The 22,181-nt window shown below is 31.8% G+C and overlaps 2 protein-coding genes across 2 annotated transcripts; one reads left to right on the top strand and one right to left on the bottom strand.

The window, feature by feature from the left end:
* The first annotated feature begins 1,433 nt into the window (after positions 1 to 1,433).
* On the top strand, positions 1,434 to 4,047 carry LOC111708919 (uncharacterized). Its single transcript, XM_023482424.1, has 2 exons — positions 1,434 to 1,858; positions 2,490 to 4,047. The coding sequence occupies exons 1-2, from the start codon at positions 1,635 to 1,637 to the stop codon at positions 3,922 to 3,924; spliced, it is 1,659 nt and encodes a 552-aa protein (XP_023338192.1). The 5' UTR covers positions 1,434 to 1,634; the 3' UTR covers positions 3,925 to 4,047.
* A 4,579-nt stretch (positions 4,048 to 8,626) lies between these two features.
* On the bottom strand, positions 8,627 to 19,842 carry LOC111708917 (uncharacterized). Its single transcript, XM_023482421.1, has 11 exons — positions 19,823 to 19,842; positions 19,334 to 19,395; positions 17,788 to 17,871; positions 17,588 to 17,673; positions 17,384 to 17,474; positions 15,671 to 15,750; positions 15,101 to 15,141; positions 14,279 to 14,334; positions 13,043 to 13,130; positions 10,050 to 10,083; positions 8,627 to 9,193 (listed from the first exon to the last, which is right to left on the bottom strand). Exons 4-11 carry the CDS (start codon positions 17,590 to 17,592, stop codon positions 9,106 to 9,108), a joined length of 483 nt encoding a protein of 160 aa, XP_023338189.1. The 5' UTR covers positions 17,593 to 17,673; positions 17,788 to 17,871; positions 19,334 to 19,395; positions 19,823 to 19,842; the 3' UTR covers positions 8,627 to 9,105.
* Positions 19,843 to 22,181: the final 2,339 nt, after the last annotated feature.

The raw sequence follows: 22,181 nt of genomic DNA on the forward strand, positions 1-22,181 counted from the left end.
GGGGAGCTGTAAAGATCTTATTTTCAGATAACTCACTGTGGAGGGGTTGGTACAGGGGGAGCTGTAAAGATCTTATTTTCAGATAACTCACTGTGGAGGGGTTGGTACAGGGGGAGCTGTAAAGATCTTATTTTCAGATAACTCACTGTGGAGGGGTTGGTACAGGGGGAGCTGTAAAGATCTTATTTTCAGATAACTCACTGTGGAGGGGTTGGTACAGGGGGAGCTGTAAAGATCTTANGTAATAATTTGTTAAAGGGACCCACCGCCAAATTAGGTAATAAGTTTTTAATGAACTACTGTCAAACTATTTTGATTTAATTTTTATTAAAGGGACCCACCGCCAGATTTGTTAGTTTTTAGTTATAGAGTGACAACTCAAGATTAGCTCAATACTTATTTAAAGGACCCACCGCCATCTATAAAGATCTTTGTTGATGTTTACAAAATATATTTCAAGCGACATGTTTGCTTCTCTTAATCTGTGTCATGGATACAATTTTGTTTACTATTTTTAATTACATAATTAGAATCGTTATTTTGAAATATTACAGTGAAAACATTATCAATTGCACTAAAAGTAGAAAACCTTTTTTCTACTGTAACCTCCCCTAAGCAAATTGTATAATTTCCCCATACAATTTTCTATAGATGAGTGATACAATACATTAAGTTAAGATAAATGTTTTAATGTTAAGTTAAGAACTTCATACATATATTAAAATAATAATGTAAAACAAAACAATGTATTTAATGTAAAACTGTATTTTATTTAGCTTTCTCTATTAACAATTGTATCTTTCATTTTAGTTACAGAAACTCTGGTTTTTATTTATAAGATTTTAGACTGAGTTTAATGAATTAAAATGGTCGTTGAACTACCTACACCCGGTTCAAATTCTGAATCACCGATTCAAATCATCATGAATCTTTAACTTTGAATCAATGATTTAGGCTTTGAAGCAGAGGAATAGGTTAATTCAGCGACTTCTCTCTAATTAATAATATTCCGTTCTAGGCCTGATAGAATTATACATAAATGCAAGCAAAACTTAAAGAAAACGAATTTAAATTTAAGATTTTAGGAAGTTGAGATTTCTAGGTCGCCATTAAAGGCTGCACCTTTTTGATAAATTCTGTACGGACAGTTAAAATATATCTTTAATACTATTTTCTTTGTTTCCTAATCAATAAAATAGGTCAGTTGTTATCCCGTAATCTAGGTCTTTTATATTCTATTCTGATGCGTCGAAACTTATTGCGTACATTGGAGAGCTGCCATGAGATCAAAAAGGAATTCTTTGAAAAGAAGCAATTTCTTTTTTCCATTTTCCTATTCCTTGCATTCTTTTTGTTGTATATTTTATTTAAAAGTAATTGAACCCCTATTTACCCCTGCTAAATATTCTAAATATTAGAAAGTAACAGGTTGGCTAGTCAACGGAAAGTTAGTCAACGAGAGAAAGCATTATATCTTCATATACCTGATATTTACGCGGCTCCCGGCTTAAATACAACAAATCTTGATAAAACAAGAAAGAAATCTGAGAAAGTCTGTGAAATTTGAGAGTTGGTTCTGCGGAATCATTGCACCAAGAGAATACTTAAGTAGAGAATTTAGAACAGTTCTAAGCATGCCACGAAGGAAGGAAGTTGAAAGTTTGGATTCTCTTTGTTTCAAGGTTTTTCCTTCCATCGTAGAGAATGTTTGTCTCCGGGTTGAAGATATAGTAGAGAAGGGTCGAGCTAGAGGATTGTTCCAACGGGATATTGATTATAAAATTCATCTTTTCATTGAGGAAATACAACAAGCTTTGTTCACCAACACACCGAGATGTTTTCACAACAATTTTGTCAGGAAAACTAGATTTTTTAAATCTTTTTTTTCTTTTGTTTGTCTATAGAGTGTTCCAAATCGAATTCATTGAGAACTTTATAATTTTTTTATGCTTAAATTTTCAACCATGGGATTTTCAAAATTTAGTAACTTTTGTTCGCTTTAAATTTACGGAGATTTTAAAAATCTTGCTACGTTATGACATCAGTTTAAGCTTAATAAGTTTTACTATCTTTATACTCTTTTTTAAAGCTGGTATTTTGAATTGACTTTTTGCCACAAACTCTGATTTTCTATTTTCAATATCTTTGCAACCCAATGACGTAGATCTTTAATATTTCAAAAAATGAATGCTATTAGATCAAATAATGTAAGTTTGAAATATCAAAGGTTTACATTATAAGAATGCAAAGATATAGGTTTTACAAAAGCTGAATTTGTGGCAAAGACTCAATTCCTTTGATGAGAATTAATGAATAATGATATACAACATTGGGTTGCGCGTTGCAAAACTATTGGGATTTAAAAATTCCATGTTTTTCGTGACCCCCTTCATTGAAAAAAACGTTGGGCTGTATTTTTTTTGGGGTTTGGGGTTCCAAGTTTGAATAATTAAAAAATATTTTGTGATGCTGAAAAATCTAGTTTTTAGTCAATTTTTGAAAGCGTTGTCAACATATCTTGAGAAACGAAGAATCCAATCAGCTCATCAGATCCATGACAAAGAAACATTAAACCATCTCACATTGTCTCAACGTCGACTAATCTGGTTCCAAGATCAAGCTTTAGTCAACTGTGGAAAGATTGTTCTACACCCATATGTAAAAGAGTTATCGTTGTCCTGTAATCATAAGATAACTCAAGCTCTGTTCAGATATATACCAGAATGTTCCCACCTTCAAACCCTAAATCTGCTTGGAATCAGCTCTAGAGAAATACTGAAAGGTTGCGAAGTTTTCCAATTTTTACCGGAACTGAAAAAATTATGTTTGCAAGATGCAGACTCAGAAATAATTTATTCTGTTAGCCTATTCTGTTCCAGCCTGACAACTCTAATACTTCATCATACTGATATCAATGATGAAATAATTTCCCAAATTTCAAGTTTGAAACAGTTAAAAACATTTAATGTAGAAGGAGACTCAATAATATCACCCTACGGGTTTGCAGAGCTTTTGCGAACATTACCAGACCTAAGAAACCTTGGAAAATGCAACTCATTTGGGGAGGTTTTAACAACCCTATACTCTAAATGGTCTTTATACCACAGATACCATGGGACAACACCTAAGGTTTTAAAGCTCGAAAGTGTTGATTGTGATGGTCCTATTACTGGTAAAGAGATTGTCAACCTTCAAGTTTACTGTCCCAATCTGAAATCTCTGAAGCTGGTTTATAATCTATTTAATCGTCAGGAATCGAATGAATCCTGTGGTCATCTATTTTCACTTGCAGGGTTATCCAATCTTACAATTCTAGGGATAACATCAGCTGACTTCTACAGTCACTCCCTCTTCTCTATTCTCAGAGAAGGTTCAAGGATAACAAGCCTAGAGCTGACAAATATTGATGAAATGAATTTAAGTTCTATAATTATGATTGGATCTGGATGTAGACACTTGGAGGTTTTAAGCATTAACTGTTGCCACTATAATGTTGAAACTAATGATGCTAAAAAGATTTCGGAGATATTTGCTGAAGCTGAATTTCACAAAGATAATCTTCCTTTTTCTAATTTAAAGGAAGCTACTTTTATTCTTACAACCTCCACCCATCTTCCCCTCATGAAATATCCTGTTTTCTTTGCTCGAGGTTTAAAAGAACTGAGGTTGAACCAGATTTACCAACCTTTAGAAGATAGTTTTATTACATCCTTGCTCTCCTGGAATCCTCTGAAATATTTAGAAAAGTTTGAATTGAACAGAGGTCCTCACTTGTCCATTATGGCTGCTAATGCTATTATTTTGGCTTGTCCAAACCTACGATACATTGGTAAAATCTCAAGTTGGGGAATGGTGGATAAAGAAGAGGTTCTGGCGATGCAAGGGGAAATCAGGAATAGAAATCTGGATCTTGTATTAATCTAGATGCAGTGAAACCGCAATGATTGTGATAAATTTTATTGTAATATTTTACCAGAAAATATCTTGTGTTTATTTGGGAGCCATTGTATTTTAATATCAAATATATTTAATATTTATGATTTTTGATTCATGATGAAAATTTGGTACAGTTTTGCCAACGTTGCATTCATATAGATTCACAACAACAGTACCCTTGAAAACCTATGTCTGATTATTTATAAATGTAATTATAGTTTTTCTACTAGTACATTTTTTATTCATGATTTATCTGCGAAGGTATACTGTATACTAATTATGTAGGAGAGAAATTGAATACACTTAAAATTAACATTTTAAAATATAATAAGCGTTATCTAATTATTAATTTTTACTACTCAATTAAATTTTTAATGGGTTACCGTTGTTAGTTGGATATGCCACTCGTTTTTAAATGTTTTTTTTTTTACTTTTTCATTCCTAAAAATAGGTAAATATTTTCTAGTTTGTAATGTGGAATGTTTGTAAAAGATCAGTAATGCAAGTTAAATTTCTACTTTATCAGAGGTGGAGGGAATCCCATGCCGCCATGAGCCTCCCAGATTTGCTTTGCAGCGGCGAGCCTCCGCAATGCAGTATAAATTTCATACTAAAACGTTAAAAAGTTTTTAACGCGAAAAGCATATTAAGAAAACAAATTATAAAGTAGATTTGATTAGATTTGTTTATATCTTTTATTTAAGCAATACTCTTGTTTAAAGATTTTAACAAATCCAATAGAATTTGTTTTATAATTGGATTTTGTAATATATTCCTTTTCGCTTGAAAAAAGTTTTGAAGTTTAAGTATAGAGTTTGTATTGCCTAGCGGAGGCTCGGTGCTGCATAGCAAATCTGGGAGGCTCATGGCGGCGGGGGATTCCCACCCACATTATTTACCTAATGGGAAATCAAAAAATTCTTTCACGGAAACTATTTTCAGCGATATAAATTTTGTGGATTTTTCAAGTTATTGCAAAGTTATAGCTTGTTAAATATTTAAGGGTTTTTATTAAAACAGAAATTTGACCCAAAAACACAGAATTCTGTTTTTAAATCTATAAAATCAAAACATATATCCATCGCATGTTTCAGCCTGGGATTGGACCCTAAGTTGCTGGCAGGGATTCTGGGATCAGCTACAGGTCGCTGCTGGTCAGTTGACACATACAATCCATGCCCTGGTGTGATGCCTAATGTACCCTCCAGTAACGATTACAAGGTAAAGTAAAAACTTCTCCTCACCTCACAAAATAAAATTAAGCTACCAACAGGGCATGATCAATTCTTGTTCTTTAAATTTAAATTTTAATTCAATTATGTCAACAAATTTTAATGAATAATTTTATTTCAAAATTTTCGAAGGAAACATTAATTTGATTAAATCAATTATCATGAATATTCTTGTTTTCTTACACTTAATGGAAAATTGTTTAAATGTTTAAAACTAACTTTAGTTTTAGTTATGATCAAAGAGTTATTTTTTTTCAAAAAACATGGGCCCTGACTTGTGATAAAACGTAACGTAAACCAGAAAACTTTGGAATAAAAAGATGCCAGACTCAAATTATGATTGAATAGTCCGATGAACATGAGACACAGTAATTGCGCGGTGTAAACAGACCACTTTTTAAGTGATGTAATATAAGTTACTAGCAAAACTAGTATTTGCTTGAGTACAGCTTGATTACAATTATAATATCGTCTTCCCATACCACAGTTTTCTGATTCTCACTGTAATATATTGATCAGGGAGGGTTTGGTACTTCTCTGATGACAAAAGATTTGGGACTAGCGCAGGATGCCGCAACACGTTCTCAAGCTGCCACCCCGCTTGGGTCACTTTCACATCAGGTACAGCTTAACTATTGAAAAAATTATTTTAAAAATAAAAAAATAAAATTTACTTTATTTAATTGTCATTCTAGATCTACCGAACGATGTGCAATAATGGATTTGCAGAGAAAGATTTTAGTTCTGCATTCAAATTTTTGCAGAAAAAGACATAATTGATAATTATACCTCATTGTCTTTTGGTAAAAAATATACAATAAGTTAGAAACTATTATTTCTGTTTGTAAATAAAGTTGAATAAAGTGAATTTCTCTTTTGTTGGAACATCAAAGACAGCCAGAGCTTTGTTGTCTGATGATAAAAAGAAAATTCTTTTATAAAAGACAATGAGAAACCCATCCATCTCTAACAGTTAGAGCTGGGCATCATTTTTATTTGACCAATTAGGGCTGGGCATCGTTATTTAATCGATCAATTAGAGCTGGGCATCATTATTCAATCGGTCCAGACAATGTGAAACCCATCCATCTCTAATAATTAGAGCTGGGCATCCTTTTTTTATTTGACCAATTAGGGCTGGGTATCGTTACTCAATCGATCAATTAGAGCTGGGCATCATTTTTTCATTTGACCAATTAGGGCTGGGAATCTTTACTCAATCGATCAATTAGAGCTGGGCATAATTTTTCGGTCATACTAGAAAAACGCTTCACTCATAAAACCCTACTTAGATAAAACGCTTCCTATAAAACGCTACACTCATAAAACGCAACTAGATATAACGCTAGTAAAGAAAAAAACCGCTACTTTATCAAGTTATCATAATATTAGGTTTAATTTTTTTAATATAGAATTGGGGGGGGGGGAGGTTGTAAATGGTCAATTATGATATAATACTGCAGTAATGGCACAACTTTAGAGGTTGAGACAGGCGCGGGGCAGGTTGGGGTGACCAAAAGCGATGAAATTCATCTTCAAAATTATTTCAAATAGTTAAATCTGAAATTTTATCTAAACCATCATCGTGATATATTATATCTTGATTATCATTTTTGCACAAATCTAATATTTTTCACTATTCCGCCATTAGTGTAGCATGAAGGTTCTGAAACAGTTTCTGTTAAAAGTAACATTCAAACTACTTTTGCTGAATATTTTCCTGACGTGACATCGTCAGGGTGTTTTTTTTATTATGCCAAAAGTATTTGCACATTGAACACGTGTTTTAAAAAGATTGACTTGGAAAAATCTATTCTAAAGACAGAAAGGAACCAAAGTTTGGTGAATAGATTGAAAAAGTGACATAAGATTGCAGACAACATGATGATTTACATTAAAAACTACTCACTCAAGCTTGATTTAAAGCTATGGAATATGTTTGACGTCAAAGTCAGAACAAATAATCAAGCCGAAGGTTAAAATTATGCACTGTGCGGTAAAAAGTTTATCTCAAAACATCCAACTCTATACACATTAGGTAGTGTTTTCGTAATAGTTGAATAATACGTCCGACAATGCTTTGGTGGCAGTGGTGTCAAAGTTCAGGAGAAAAGTTTCAAAAAATTATCAGAATCGAACCTTCATGAGGAATACAACATTCTGAATTGATATTACTCATCCTTCTGAGCTGGGAACTTTTGTGTCGGAGACTCACAACCGCGATATCCAATGTAGGCACTTTAAATTTGAGAATCAATGCTTCATTTCTTCATTTCAGTTATCCCGGGGTACACTGCGGAATGCTGATATCGAATAAAGATTAAATTAATCTGCAGATTAAAAAAGATCTAGATTACCGCTTCTACAAAAATATGTCATGTGCGTCAATCTTTGTTAAAAATAAAAAGGGTAGATACAAAAGAGTATATGCAAGAGAAACATTCACTTACGTAAAATGTTCAACGCTGAAATAACGAAATGTTCATATGAACTGAAAACTTGAAAGTAAGATTTTTTTCTCTAGTTTTTTCCATATTTTAAAGTTGGACATTGATATGAATGTATATATTGCCAATTTTTAAAAATATACTACACGTAAGAAGTTAATTCATTTGTTTAGATTAAAGATTTTATAGTTAGACAATTATTGAATCCGAAATATGTTTGCAACATATTTAACAGTTTAAAAGATGTTTATGATTAAAATGTAATTATTAAGATTAATGTAACATTTAATCCCTTGATATCGTTACAATCCCAGACATAAATCCTAGGGAAATCAAGATCAATCGTTGCCCCCCCATCTTTGAGGGTTAATGCAAGACTTCACTTTCATTCCCAGTACCAGTTCATAATTCACCCAAACCTCTCTTCTTGTGTATAATATCTATCTCTCAAGGTCTTGAATAAGTGGGTGGTTTAACATTACACATTTTNCATATCTCTGATTCTACTGTAAACCTGAGATATCTTTCTCATCAATGAATTATTCCTCTGATCTGTTGTAACCTGAGATATCTGTCTCGTCAATGGTTTATTGTATTCATGAAGATATGATCATGTAAGATATAATCATATAAGTCCACATGTTGTAAGCCTTCTGAGAGCTGTCCATGAAGTGCCCGTCCCCCAGCCTTGGTTGAACAAACGGAGCTTGGCTCATACGTCTGTTCTATTCAAGGATCTGGGGTGCACTGTTGAATCTTAATGAATCAGTTCAGGTTAACTACTCTGCATTCATTAAAAGAACAAAGAGATAAAGGTGTGAGGCTGGGGGAGGTTTTTAGCATGAGTCACCTATACTTTAAATATTACATTAAGTTCCTGTATTTTTCTATGGTTCTAAGGGATAGTTAGGAACCAATAACCTCACCAAACCTACAAATTAACCGAAAACAAAGATCTTTTTTATTTAGATTTAAATTAAAATATGGTTGTACAATTTAAATCTTCTGAAAAATTGAAAATAAACAAAAAATAATAAACTGGTAAATAATATTATTTTTCAAAAATCTATGTAATTAATTTACAAGGTAACAAGTGCTGGCAATTGATTATTAGCTCCAGGGTTTGGCAAGGATTATAATACAGAATTTTTAGATTTAAATCTTGAGTCTCCTTTTTCTAGTATCCTTGAAAAGGGTTTTGATATAGGGTTGTCAGATAAAAAAATCTTGAATTTCCTTTATCTAGTATCCTTGGCAAAGGTTTCAAAAAAGAATTTTCAGGTTGAATCTTGACTCTCCTTTATCCGGTATCCTTGGCAAGGGTTTCAAGATAGGAATGTCAGTTGGAATCTTGGCCTGTAAAGAATTGTTTCACTTTTTCTGGGCTTTTCTTTAGCCATCGTAGGAAAAAGGTCCAATAAAGGAATGACAGGTTGAATGTTGACGCTCTTCTATCTAGTATCCTTGGCAAGGATTTTGACAAGGTATTGTCAGGTTTTTTCTTGGCTCTCATTTTTCAAGAATCCTTGAGTTTCTAGACTTAGTTTAGGATCAGCACCAGGAAACCCCATATCTCGCCTGAAATGTAGAATAAAGTAACATTTTTCAAAAGATGAAAAAGCCGAAAAAGTGGCAAATATTAAAAACTTTATTCATAGTTTGAAAAAATTAAATGAAATAAAAATTTTTATATTTTTTACATAAAAATGGATTGGAAAAAACATCATGCGTAATGCTTATTAAAGAAAATGTCTGTCTCAGAGGACTCAGAATCAGAACCAGCTCAAACCAAATAGATTCTAGATCTTGATAATCTATTTGGTTCAAACCAATTTATGCACTATATTCCACAGAGGAGGCGTTAAATCTTTGATTCGAATCAAAGAAATTTTGTTGTTCAAAAGTTTATTTTGTAAACAAAATATTTTAAAGAATAACATATTTGATATGATATTTTTAAGGGACTGTAAGCGTAATTTCAAGTGACCCTCCATGCAAAGATGGCAATGCCCAATTCACAACGGTACTCTTCAAAAGCAATTTGTTATATCGAGTAAGAATTAATATCAGCGTTATAGTTTTGTAAACTGATTATTTTCTTTTGTGATTTCTCTGCATAAGTGATTTGCGTCTATTTCTACTGCTGCTGGAAAGCATATAGAAATGATCAGAAAGAACCATTTTTAAACCTAGAAAAACTACAATATCATTTATAATTTTGATCAAATAAAGGTTTCAAAGATATCGGGCAAATCCATCTTTGCAGGAAGCTGGTCAATTGAAATTATGAAAAGGTTTCACTTTTAAGCACAGGCTTTGAAATAAATTTTTTATTCATCGAACATATAATGAAATCACACTGAAATAAAAAACATATAATGAAATCACACTGAAAAAAACTAAATTTTACTTAATATTTTTGTTATATTAATACCTTAACAGATCCTTCTCTCCTTCAACTATTTCACCTAAAAAAATAGAATGTTAAGAATTTGAGAATTGTTTTAGAATCTTTCTTGAAAGGAATTATTTATGATTTAAGAATAAAGGGTTTTCATGAAGTAATTTTAGTTTTTGTTTATCACTTTGGACAACAATATTGGGGTCCTAGATCTTTTAAAATCCATCAAAGAACCTACATTCTTTTTACGAGCTGTTAAAGAGGGTTAATCATTACTATTTTAATAAAAAAATTGCTGACTCAAAATAGAAATAGTGGAAATAAATTGTCAATTTATAAACTCATTTGATACTCCATACCCTTTTCAATTAGATCAAATGAATGCTGAAAAGTTCTCAAATGTTTAATGTTTTGTGTTGAAATTAATTGAATTATAAAAAAGATAGAACAGTCAATAAAACTGCAAACCACAGGGTGTTTGGAATTTAGAAAATTTATAAGGATTGAATCATTTTGTATAAGGCTAATTTATAAGTTTGCATGAAGAAAAATACTAATACTGTAAGTAATCGATTCGGTGTTAAAGCTTGGAGATAATCCAATATGATCAGGAACACTCTGTTTGGAAATACTAAGTTCAATTATAAGCATCATTTGTGCATGTAGCAAACCTAGGAGCAGCTGTATAGTTTGTCTATCTATCTAATCTATGATTTTAGTTTTGTTCTCTGACCGGCCCGACCGGTCAACCTATTTACCTGTTATCAATAAATCTGTTCAATATCAATCGTTGTTCAGTACGGACAGAATTAGCCCAAGGGGTAGGCTGTTAGTTTTTCTATAGTGGCTGTTTAGCTGATAGTACAGTCAAGATTGACTGAGGGATTAGAGTTTGAGACAAGTAGTAACTAAGTTTGTCGGGCTAGATCGTTACATGCATAAGAGAATTTAAACAAAGACTATGGTAGCCTTGTTTTATGTAATATTTGCTATTTAATAAATTAATTCAAATTATAAACAGAGAAAGTATCAATTCATGTTTGTCAAATTAAAAAAAAATAATAATTTTCCTTGGATTATAAAAATTGTTTTTTTAAGGCTCAAAGCTTAGTTTTGAAGTATTTGGCGTGCTTTATAGTGCTAAAATGTACATGTAAAGGTCTGCAGAAAAGCATAAGTGAATTAGAGCGGTAACATTGAAGCCCAAGGCGTTGCGACACTTTAAAGTCGACCCTGTATTAAAAATGTATGAGACTTTTATATGCAGGCTAGATCTATGTGAGCATTTGTCTAGATTTATGTGAGTATTTGGCTAGATCTATGTGAGTATTTGGCTAGATCTATGTGAGTATTTGGCTAGATTTATGTGAGTATTTGGCTGGATCTATGTGAGTATTTGGCTAGATCTATGTGAGTATCTGGCTAGATCTATGTGAGCATTTGTCTAGATTTATGTGAGTATTTGGCTAGATTTATGTGAGTATTTGGCTGGATCTATGTGAGTATTTGGCTAGATCTATGTGAGTATTTGGCTAGATTTATGTGAGTATTTGTCTAGATCTATGTGAGTATTTGGCTAGATCTATGTGAGTATTTGGCTGGATCTATGTGAGTATCTGGCTAGATTTATGTGAGTATTTGGCTAGATCTATGTGAGTATTTGGCTGGATCTATGTGAGTATTTTGGCTAGATCTATGTGAGTATTTGGCTGGATCTATGTGAGTATTTGGCTGGATCTATGTGAGTATTTGGCTAGATCTATGTCAGCATTTGTCTAGATCAAACCAGATTTACGCTCTAAAATGAGAATATTTTATTTCAGAGTAAAATGGTTTGCATCAATTAACATTAGAAATTCATATTTTTCCTAAATTGCAATTATACATAACGATATCTCTTTCTCCTGTAAAAAAGATATTTTTATACTCAATGCTGCAGAGGAACTTTGAGTGAATATTATTGTTTACGAATATATATATATTTAATTATATCTATGTAGTATGTACAAACAGAATCTTGAAAATAAAAAAAACTCGAAAACGTGATGCTGTGTAAGAACGCCCATGGCAGACTCTGTATTTTTTGCATTTATATATTCTGTTGTTTAAAACTTGACTTTTAAATGTTTTGTTTAGTTTAAGTAAATATTTTCAAAACTTCAAAAAGAATCCTACAGTAAGAATAATAATAAAGGAGGAACTCATAGATTAATTAAAATAACAGATATGACACTAGATCTCGTCTTTTTAAGATTTATGTATTTTTCGTTCACAATAACCCTGTGGCAGATGCCCAAAGAAGTTACGCGTAGTCGGCGTAGAACAGGCTCTCTCTCTGTAGAATAAAAACACGTAAATCTTAAAAAGACGACATCTGGTGTTCTATCTGTTATTTTAATTAGTCTATGGAGGAACTTTACTTCTTCAAAGAAAAACTAACAATGTAATTTTGTAACAAAATTATATTTGAAATGTAAACTTTTAAAATTGAACAACAGAATTTTTATCTAGAGTCTATATAGATAGATTTAAGCAGATAGTTTATATTTATGCTTTTACATCAGAACTATTGTACACTTTATGATTGAAAAATATTGAAAAACAAGCCCGATAAACAAGGACATCCTTTAAATATTTGTCTGAGAAAGTATTATTTAGATATTAATGATTACATCTCTGAAAACTGATCGTTTTCAATTGTGATTTCTCGACAAAAGTGACTTGCGAATTTCCACTGCAGATAAACATATAGGAATTAACAGAATTTTACACTTTTAAACCTAGAAAAATGATAATATATTTTTTATAATTGATCAGCTAAAGGTTTCAAGGGTAAGTGAATAGGACATTGCCATCTTTGCACGGACGGTCACATGACCTGTACAGTCCCTTTAACTATACATGTACAGTCCCTTTAACTATACATGTACAGTCCCTTTAACTATGCATGTACAGTCACTTTAACTATACATGTACAGTCCCTTTAACTGTATATGTACAGTCCCTTTAAAAGATAAATATTTAACCTTGCTCTAGTATTGATGAGTCTACTGTCAGGGGTCCACCCTTCCCCCAATGATCAAGAATAAGACTTTGTTTCTTCGTATTTCTCCTCTACCAATATATAATTAATAATTACTAGAAATATGAAAATATGTATGTCCATAATGCCAACTGGCAACATTTTTCATCACTCTCTTCTACTCTTTTAGAATTATATTCTTTGTCAAATTATTAAATGAGTTATTTTAATACCACAACCAAGACAAAAGACTTAATTCAAATGTTAAACTTGAGATCGTCAAATTTAAAAGTTGCAAGTCGTCTTTACATTCTCATCCTTTGTGGGTAGCGCTGCAAGTTACCCTATTTTTCAAATGTTGATGAATGAAAAGTTTCATTCAGTAAAATTTGACGAATAATGCTACTAAATTGAATTTGGCTCTTGTGCTCCACCAAATGTAAAATAAAAATATAAAATGTCCCGTCTATGAAATGTCTGTATCTATGAAATGTCCTATCTATTAAATGTCTTTATCTATGGACACAAAATAGTTATATTATTTAAATTTTCTATGATATTGATATTAGGTTTCTTTCCCCCACTGCACTCTAGGTTGCTAGGGGAGGGTGACCGCTAGGTTGCGCCTCTGTAATCAGATATATTAGTATTAGCCTGTATTCTCTAAAATTTTCCTAAATAATTTGAACGATTTAAACATAAAATCATTCATGCAGATAGACATAAACAAATATGATTTGAAAAATAAACATTTCTGAGTATTTTTTCTTTTCCTCAAAGACCTCCGGGAAATTCACTCTTTTGTAGAAGATGCTTAAAGTTTAAACTCTGGACATAAGTTTTGCAGAATTTAACACTTCAAACACAAAATCTTGCAGAAATTTTAATTATTTTACTTTCTTCTTATATCTGTACTTTTAGGATTTTTAATGAATTAAAGAATGCAATTTTTATTTATAACAAAGAAATTGAGTCGTTTCAACAAACTCAAATTTTCCAATCCCTTTCTCGTTGCAACCTGATTTTAATATTTCAAACTTGCATAATTTGATCTGATAGATTTTATAGTTTGAAATATCCAAGGTCGTCTATATTGAGGTCAATGAAAAATGGATTAGAACATCAACGTTTTGTGGCAAAGGCTCAACAGTCAACTCCTTGTACCTTTTTCTCTTTGGGAAGAATTAAATGAAAAAACCAAAATGGCCTTTTTTAAAGATAAAACGAAAAGTTTTTTTACCTGAACAGTCTCTGTATAGTTCCAAAGTAGCACAGATGATGTCACCATTAGCGTGGCTGGCAAATATTATTAAGATTACGCAATGAAATTTAGATTTAAAATAAGTACACATAAGTACACATAAGTAGAAATGTGTAGAAAAAAAAATCAGTTCTATTTTAATTAGTACAATAAGAGCTAAATTATTTTAATTGAGTACAAATGAGTACAAATGAGTACAAATGAGTGCAAACGAGTACACATGAGTACAAATGAGTACAAATAAGTTCAAATGTTTAAAAATCAGTACAAATGTTCTAAAAAAGTATACTAATGAGACCTAAATTAATTAAAATGAGAACAAAAAGTACATCTATGAGTACTAAGTTAGTACAAATAAGTACTAAATTAGTTTATATAAGCACAATGGTAAAAACAATTGAGTACAACTGAGTACAAACGAGTAGAAATGGCTACACATGGGTACAAATGAGTAAATGAGTAATTAAGTACAAATTGGTGTTAACGAGAAATAATAATTATTAATGTTTAAAAATCTGTAAAATTTATTTACATATTCAAGCAGAGTTCTGCATTAACACGTGACTAAACTCACAGTTTTTAGTTTGTCATGTTTTATTGTATTTTTGTTCAGTTGGATGAAAATATCTTTTCTGCAGATATTGTCAAAAATAATAAGCATCAAGGAAGAAAACACGTGAAAACCTTCTAATGGACTTTTTTATTCCAGGATTGCATTCTATCTATTTTCTTCATTGATTTTGTTGATAAAATATTTTAGATTTATTTCCCAGGAAAATATTTGACTAAATATTTGAATACCTGAAACTGCAAATATGCTGGCTAGGGCGGGTCCAATATATCTGAAATATTTTTACATATTGTAAAATTGTAAAATTACTTTTAGACCAGAATATCCTTTCATATAACGGTTAGGTTTTTACGCACGCAAAGAAATGTGTTAACATTTTTATTGTAGTTTGAATATTTTTAGCCGGAGTCAAAAACTTTTATTAAAAACTACCCAATCTACAATGGCAAAATGTCAAATATTTCTGTAAAAAACAGTGGCTTTCAGTTGCTTAAGCATATAGAGGTATCCAAGTCTATCGGGCTCTAAAAGTGAGGATTAAGTGTTCACTCAAGGGATTAACAAAAAGTTAACAATCCTTTCCAAAAGGACTATATAATCAACAGATTTAGTTAATTCTTTCAATCTTTATGTTAATGATGAATCATCAGATCTGTGTTTGCATATTAACAATGCTTAATGGATAAATTCCAAGTTTCCAGTTTAAATATTGAATTAATGTGATTTAGAATATCGCCATTTTAAACTCAGAAAACGTTTCAGTATGTAACTCGCGAAAATATAAATATTTTTCAGTTTACCTTTTCCAATATTTTTTATCTGTTTTTCTTCTTGTAGCAGGGTAGTTATGTATGGTAAACCCATTAAGCTCAGTAGTATCCTGACACAAAAATAAGAAATTGGAGTATGTACAACTAGGCTTTCAGGACGCTTCGCACCCATCTTCTATTTAAATTGTGAACTTATAAAAACCAAACCAAAAACACCACAAAAAAAAATCGCGGATTTTTAAAAAAAAAATTCGTAGTTTGTTCAAAATATGAAGAAAATCCAATTTTGTTGGAAGCTAATTTTTGAAATTCCTTTATTCCTGTATTCCTGTATTCCTGTATTCCTGTATTCCTGTATTCCTGTATTCCTTATATTCCTGTATTCCTGTATTCTTGTATTCCTGTTGTCCTGTTTTCCCGTATTCCTGTATTCCTGTATTCTGTATTCCTGTATTCTTGTATTCCTGTATTCCTGTATTCCTTTATTCCTGTATTCCTGCATTCTCTGTATTCCAGTATTCCTGTATTCCTGTATTCCTATATTCCTGTATTCTTGTATTCCTGTATTCCTGTATTCCTATATTCCTATATTCCTGTATTCCTATATTCCTGTATTCCAGTATTCCTGTATTCCTGTATTCCTATATTCCTGTATTTCTGTATTCCTGTATTCCTGTATTCCTGTATTCCTGTATTCCTATATTCCTGTATTCCTGTATTCCTGTATTCCCGTATTCCTGTATTCCTATATTCCTTTATTCCTGTATTTTCTATATTCCTGTATTCCTGTATTCCTGTATTCCTGTATTCCTGTATTCCTGTATTTCTATATTCCTGTATTCCTGTATTCCTGTATTCCTGTATTTCTATATTCCTGTATTCCTATATTCCTGCCTGTATTCCTGTATTTCTATATTCCTGTATTCCTATATTCCTGCCTGTATTCCCGTATTCTTGTCACATCTATCAAAACCCTGATATCCTGTACAACTCCTTCATCCTTGCCAGTATATATTGGACTAAGAACGTGTTAAAGAATACAGAATGTTAAAGAGACTGTAGGCATAGTATCAAGTTATACTTAATCTAAATATTTTGATGTCACATTCACAACGGTACACTTTTAATCAATATAATGTCGTTTTCCCGTCTTTTAATGTGTTGAATTCTGTAAAATCCATACCTCTTTGTCTAAGCTGCATGAAATCCGTAACTTCAGAAAGAAACCACAATTTATGAAAATAGCAGTTTTCAGATAAAAGAACCAGGATATTTAGTCATTATTGCTTACAAGCAGGTTTATGGGTAACCATTGTGAATCTGGCATACTTCTCTTAGAATAGAAACTCAACAGTCCCCAGATATGTCTAACGTTGTCTACCTGTCTATCTAGTCTTGTTGGTAAACTACTATTTGTCTACCTGTCTATCTAGTCTTGTTGGTAAACTACTAGTTGTCTACCTGTCTATCTAGTCTTGTTGGTAAAGTACTAGTTGTCTACTTGTCTACTATAGTCTTGTTGGTAAACTACTATTTGTCTAACTGTCTATCTAGTCTTGTTGATAAACTACTAGTTGTCTACCTGTCTATCTAGTCTAGTTGGTGAACTACTAGTTGTCTACCTGTCTATCTAGTCTTTTTGGTAAACTACTAGTTGTCTACTTCTCTACTATAGTCTTGTTGGTAAACTACTAGTTGTCTACCTGTCTATATAGTCTAGTTGGTAAACTACTACTTGTCTACCTGTCTATCTAGTCTAGTTGGTAAACTGATGCTTTTCTGATGTTTCAGAAGTGTCTTAAGATATTGAATATCAGGATCAATATCAGGAAACCTAGAAATTAGAAAATTTGTATATTAATTAAAAATTATTATTTGGCATTTTCTAAAATTTTATTAAAAGTACATACATTTTAACGGGATATTATTATCATTATAATTATCTACCTCATTATAGAAGGCTGGGGGGGTAATCCAACAGGTGTTTGATAATTTGGAATTCTTTGAAGATTTAATGATATTGAATTCTCCTCCTAGAATATTTTCATCGTATTAAAATATATATATAAATATATCGTATATATATCGTATATATATTTCGTATATATATCGTATTTATGAATGAAAAATTATAAATATCAAAAAACCTGATATTTTTCCCAAATCTCAATTTCTTCTTTTTCTTTCTTTTCTGTCCATTCATTTTGAAGAACAATCTCAAATGGAAAGTCCTAAAATATAATTTAAAAAAAATAATTCCCATTTTTAAATCAGAAGTTTGACTCAGTATATTATGGATCCACCAAAAAATGATTAGATTCGTCGCAAATATTTTATTTTTAATTTGATTTTCATTTTATGTTAACAGTGTACAGTCTTTGAAGCACACAGCGATATATTCTTAAAAACTAAAGTTAAAATTTTTATAACATGGTCAGGGCTACAATTAAGATTTAGTGAGGTTAAATTTAGGATATTTGATACAACAGAATTAATATGTTGCAGAGATATTGGGATTAAAAACTTAGAAGATTCAATTTTTTAATATTATGTATTATTGTTATGCATTTGATATATTTGATTAAATTAACATATGAAATGATTATAGAGTATATAATTATGGGTAGACTATAGCATATATCAATTTGAAAATACATACAGGGTGAGTCAAAAAAAAGGTTGATTAGCGGCGCCTGGTGCAAAGTTGTACAAATCTCCTTTAGGCTCTATGGCGTTTTTTCAATATTTTTTGGAAATTTTTAATTCAGCAAAAATGTGACTATATTTTATTTCTATCAAATTCTAAAATTTTACAAAAATTGAATCACAGAATCACAGAAAATTTGCAAAATTGTAATAAGAAAATTCGCAATTTTCTGTTCTTTTTTAAGGAAAAGTACTTTATATCTTCTAGTTCCTTTCTTCTTAGTTTAATCTAAAATTATAAATATACTCTGTTTAGTTGAAACCTGAATAGCCATTGAAAAAACCAACTTTTCCTTAAAAATTAGACCAGAACTGAAAATTGCAAATTTTCTTATTACAATTTTGCGAGTTTTCTGCTTCAATATTCATAAAATTTTATAATGTGATATACATAATATTATAAACATTTTTGCTTTTCTGAACTTTTGATTTTGAGAGAAAAAAACGTTCGCGGATTTTTTTGGACTACAGGAGTACCAAAAAAAAAATGTCCAAATAGTATTGAAAAAAAACACCATACAGGAGAGATGCACCAAAAAAGTTACATCTTAGCAATAGACGCCGCGAATCACACTTTTTTTTTGACTCATCCTGTATATTTATAGAAATCATAAAAATGAGCCTACAGTGAATTACGCTGTACGCATCATTTATCTTTTCATGTTATTAATGTAATTATGAAAATATTTTTTCCATAAACTCAAATCTTTCTATCTTAATCAAATCTAGGTAGAAATCCGATATCATTAAGATCCAAAAAATTACTTTTTTTTTCGTTTTAGCGTTCTAATGTAAGCCGTTTGGAAGTTTTTTAGAAAACACCACGGGGGGGGGGTGGAAAACACTCACCTACCCCCCCCCCCCAAATCGTGATATGGTTAATACTAGAGTAAAGATTTCTGTGTACCTTTAATATTTCATATTTCATATTTATTAATAAGATTCGATTTTTCAATCACGATGAACTGGAAATATTAATTATATGACCTGGTCCGGGGTGGAGGTTAGTGAAGTATGATCGATTACCAGAGTAGGAACAATATCTTTCCCTGATTCCATTCATATAAGAATATCCTATACTGTCTGTCTGTTTGTATCCAATAAACGTCAAAACGGCTGAACAAAACGACCCAAAGAAGGTTTATGGCGTGAAATTTCTAATTTTTCTATTTTCGAAATCTATTAATGTTAACAGTTTTATCATGACCAAGAAGCTTGGCGGAGTGTAAAACGCTAAAATTGTTACTAGAAGAAGGTCCCGTGATATCCTTGTTATTTCTCATGTTACTAGAAGAAGGTCCCGTGATATCCTTGCTATTTTTCATGTTACTAGAAGAAGGTCCCGTGATATCCTTGTTATTTCTCATGTTACTAGAAGAAGGTCCCGTGATATCCTTGTTATTTCTCATGTTACTAGAAGAAGGTCCCGTGATATCCTTGTTATTTCTCAAAACTAAAAATTTCTTATATCTCTGCCTGAATAACTAATTGTTAGGCCTTGCTAGAGAACTGAATCAGAAAATCCATGGGTTTTCTAAAACAAACAGTGTTAACTTTGTTTCCAGTTTCTTAATACAGGGTTACTCACAAAAGATGGGACTGACTTGTACTTGTCTTATTTAGTATGAACCAAGTTAATTTTATAAGTGCGTTCTGAAAAAAACCCAGAAAAAAAAGTTCACTAAGTTTTCAAATGCATATTTTTCCAATTGATATATTATTTTTTATTACACTATGTACAAAATGAAAAGGTTTGGCGTTGACAGAAGATTAATAATATTAATGAGTTTTACAAAACTAATCATAACAAATCTAACTTAGAGATAGCACTGCTGAAAATTTATCTTTTTAGAAGATGCTTGAAACCAAAATAACTTATGTTAAAAATCTTAAAAAATGACGTCAAAATTGAGAGAGGAACAGTTCATTTGATTTGCATCAATCTTCCTCAGAATCCAACAATATTTTTTATTCAAGTGACTGATAACGAATTATGAAAAATGTCTCTGAACGATAAAGAACTGTAATTATGAGTATATCGGATGAGAAGAGGAGCAAAACTAAAGTTCTCCGTCCTCGAAGTATACCCCCGGAGAAACAAGTGATATGTCAGACTTAGAACCGGAGAAGAAGAGAGAGGAAATATATATCTACTGTTGAACCGAATTGGATGAGACTGAGAGTAGGATATTATAGGAGATGGGGCTGGCCCGTTAATACTGGGGGGGGGTGCATGGTACATGTGCCCCCCCCTTTACAGTAAGCCAGTCGAAAAATTCTCTTGCGTCGCGCACTTTAGAATTTGCTCCCCCCCCCCCCCCTTTTGAAAGTCTTAAGAACGTCCCGGAGATGGGTTAGATTTTACAGTGACGTCTTATGACAGATAAGGAACCAGTTTTATCGTAAACAACAACAAAGGTCGTAAATAAGGCTCTCAGTATTTCTGATCAGTTCATGGACAGGAGACATTTCATTCATCGTTCAAGGAAACAATGTAATTTCAAGTGACCTTCCTCTAGAATACCCTTTAAACATTTATCTGATCAAAAATTAGAAGATATCAGCTTGGAAAGTGATTAATTCTCACAATTTCCAATATTGTTTCTTAAGCAGAAATGAGCCAGTAACATTACCAAAATCACAATTGAAAATATCCAACATACAAAAAAGAAGGAAAAGAAGGTAATTGATATCTCATGCAATCTTTATCATACAATTAGCTTTAAAGGGTACCTTGGTAAATCGGACATTCCACTTTATAAATGGAGTGTCACTTTAAATATGCAGTAGATGATTTAATGTAATAAAATTCATAGTTTTAAACAACACATAAGGTCTTATTGGGTTGCAAAGATATCGGGATTTGAAAATTATAGTTTGTGTCAATTATTTTATGTACTCCTTTATCCTGTCCACATACAGCCATGAGCCCATTAATCCTTTCTCCTGTCCACATATAGCCATGAGCCCATTAATCCTTTGTCCAACCCAGGTATAGTTGACAGAATCCTATCCTATTTGAGACTACAAAGAATGCTTTTTGTGATAGTTCATTAAAAAGGAAGACATTAAAAATATAAAAAAAACGTGTTGTGATGAAACAATTTAGGTAGTCTTCTAAATGTTAAGATTAAATCAATGCTTTGGAATGCTGTTTAAATGTTACTGTTTCTGCTATTATACAACCTGGGTGCTCCCCCTCCCTCCCTTAGTCTAATGTCCAAGTTTAAATTGCACCCTTCGACCGACGGGTTTCCCGACGCTCTAGCGCCTTCGTACGTGAAGCGATATAGACTGAATGAGGCAAATACAGAACTTCAGTTCAGTTCAAAATCCTCAATTTTTCTTTTTTGTCGCGCAGTATCACGGTACATTCCAGTTGATTTCTTGTACCGGGTCGATTTTCAACTATGCCAGGGAAAGTAGTACAGTACAAATACAGACTATATGAGGAAAAACGGTACGGTACGCCAAATGAATGATCCCTTTTACTGTAATTTATGTGACTAGGGAGAGTAGATTATTGAAAACTATTTACTAAAACAACTGGTTAACTATTCCAGAAGACTTTACGCTCTTATTTTGAAATCGTACACCGTAATCCTAAAGTTTTTTTTATAACACTGCACTTTCAGCTCAACTACCATTTCTAGCCGGTCTTTCCCTTTAAGAAGTGTCGAGCAGTAGTTGAGAACTTGTTTCGGATATTTGAGCAATTTATCTACAGGGTGTCCCACATCATATTAGACCGTCAACGGGTCTAAATTGCGATTTTCGGGACTAATAAGAAAATTTAATTCGAATAAATCATTTTGAAAAATAACATAAGGCTTAT

This window comes from Eurytemora carolleeae, unplaced genomic scaffold (assembly GCF_000591075.1).
Source record: "Eurytemora carolleeae unplaced genomic scaffold, Eaff_2.0 scaffold879, whole genome shotgun sequence".
Taxonomy (NCBI): Eukaryota; Metazoa; Arthropoda; class Copepoda; order Calanoida; family Temoridae; genus Eurytemora; species Eurytemora carolleeae.

Excerpts from the sequence above, each read along its gene's own strand:
- LOC111708919 (XM_023482424.1), top strand. The coding sequence starts at position 1,635 with ATGCCACGAAGGAAGGAAGTTGAAAGTTTGGATTCTCTTTGTTTCAAG. Across the intron at positions 1,859-2,489 it reads TTTCACAACAATTTTGTCAG|TCAATTTTTGAAAGCGTTGT; the intron begins GAAAACTAGATT and ends TCTAGTTTTTAG.
- LOC111708917 (XM_023482421.1), bottom strand. Across the intron at positions 15,751-17,383 it reads CAACTAGACTAGATAGACAG|GATACTACTGAGCTTAATGG; the intron begins GTAGACAAGTAG and ends TTTTTGTGTCAG. Across the intron at positions 10,084-13,042 it reads CTCATCAATACTAGAGCAAG|GTGAAATAGTTGAAGGAGAG; the intron begins GTTAAATATTTA and ends CTATTTTTTTAG.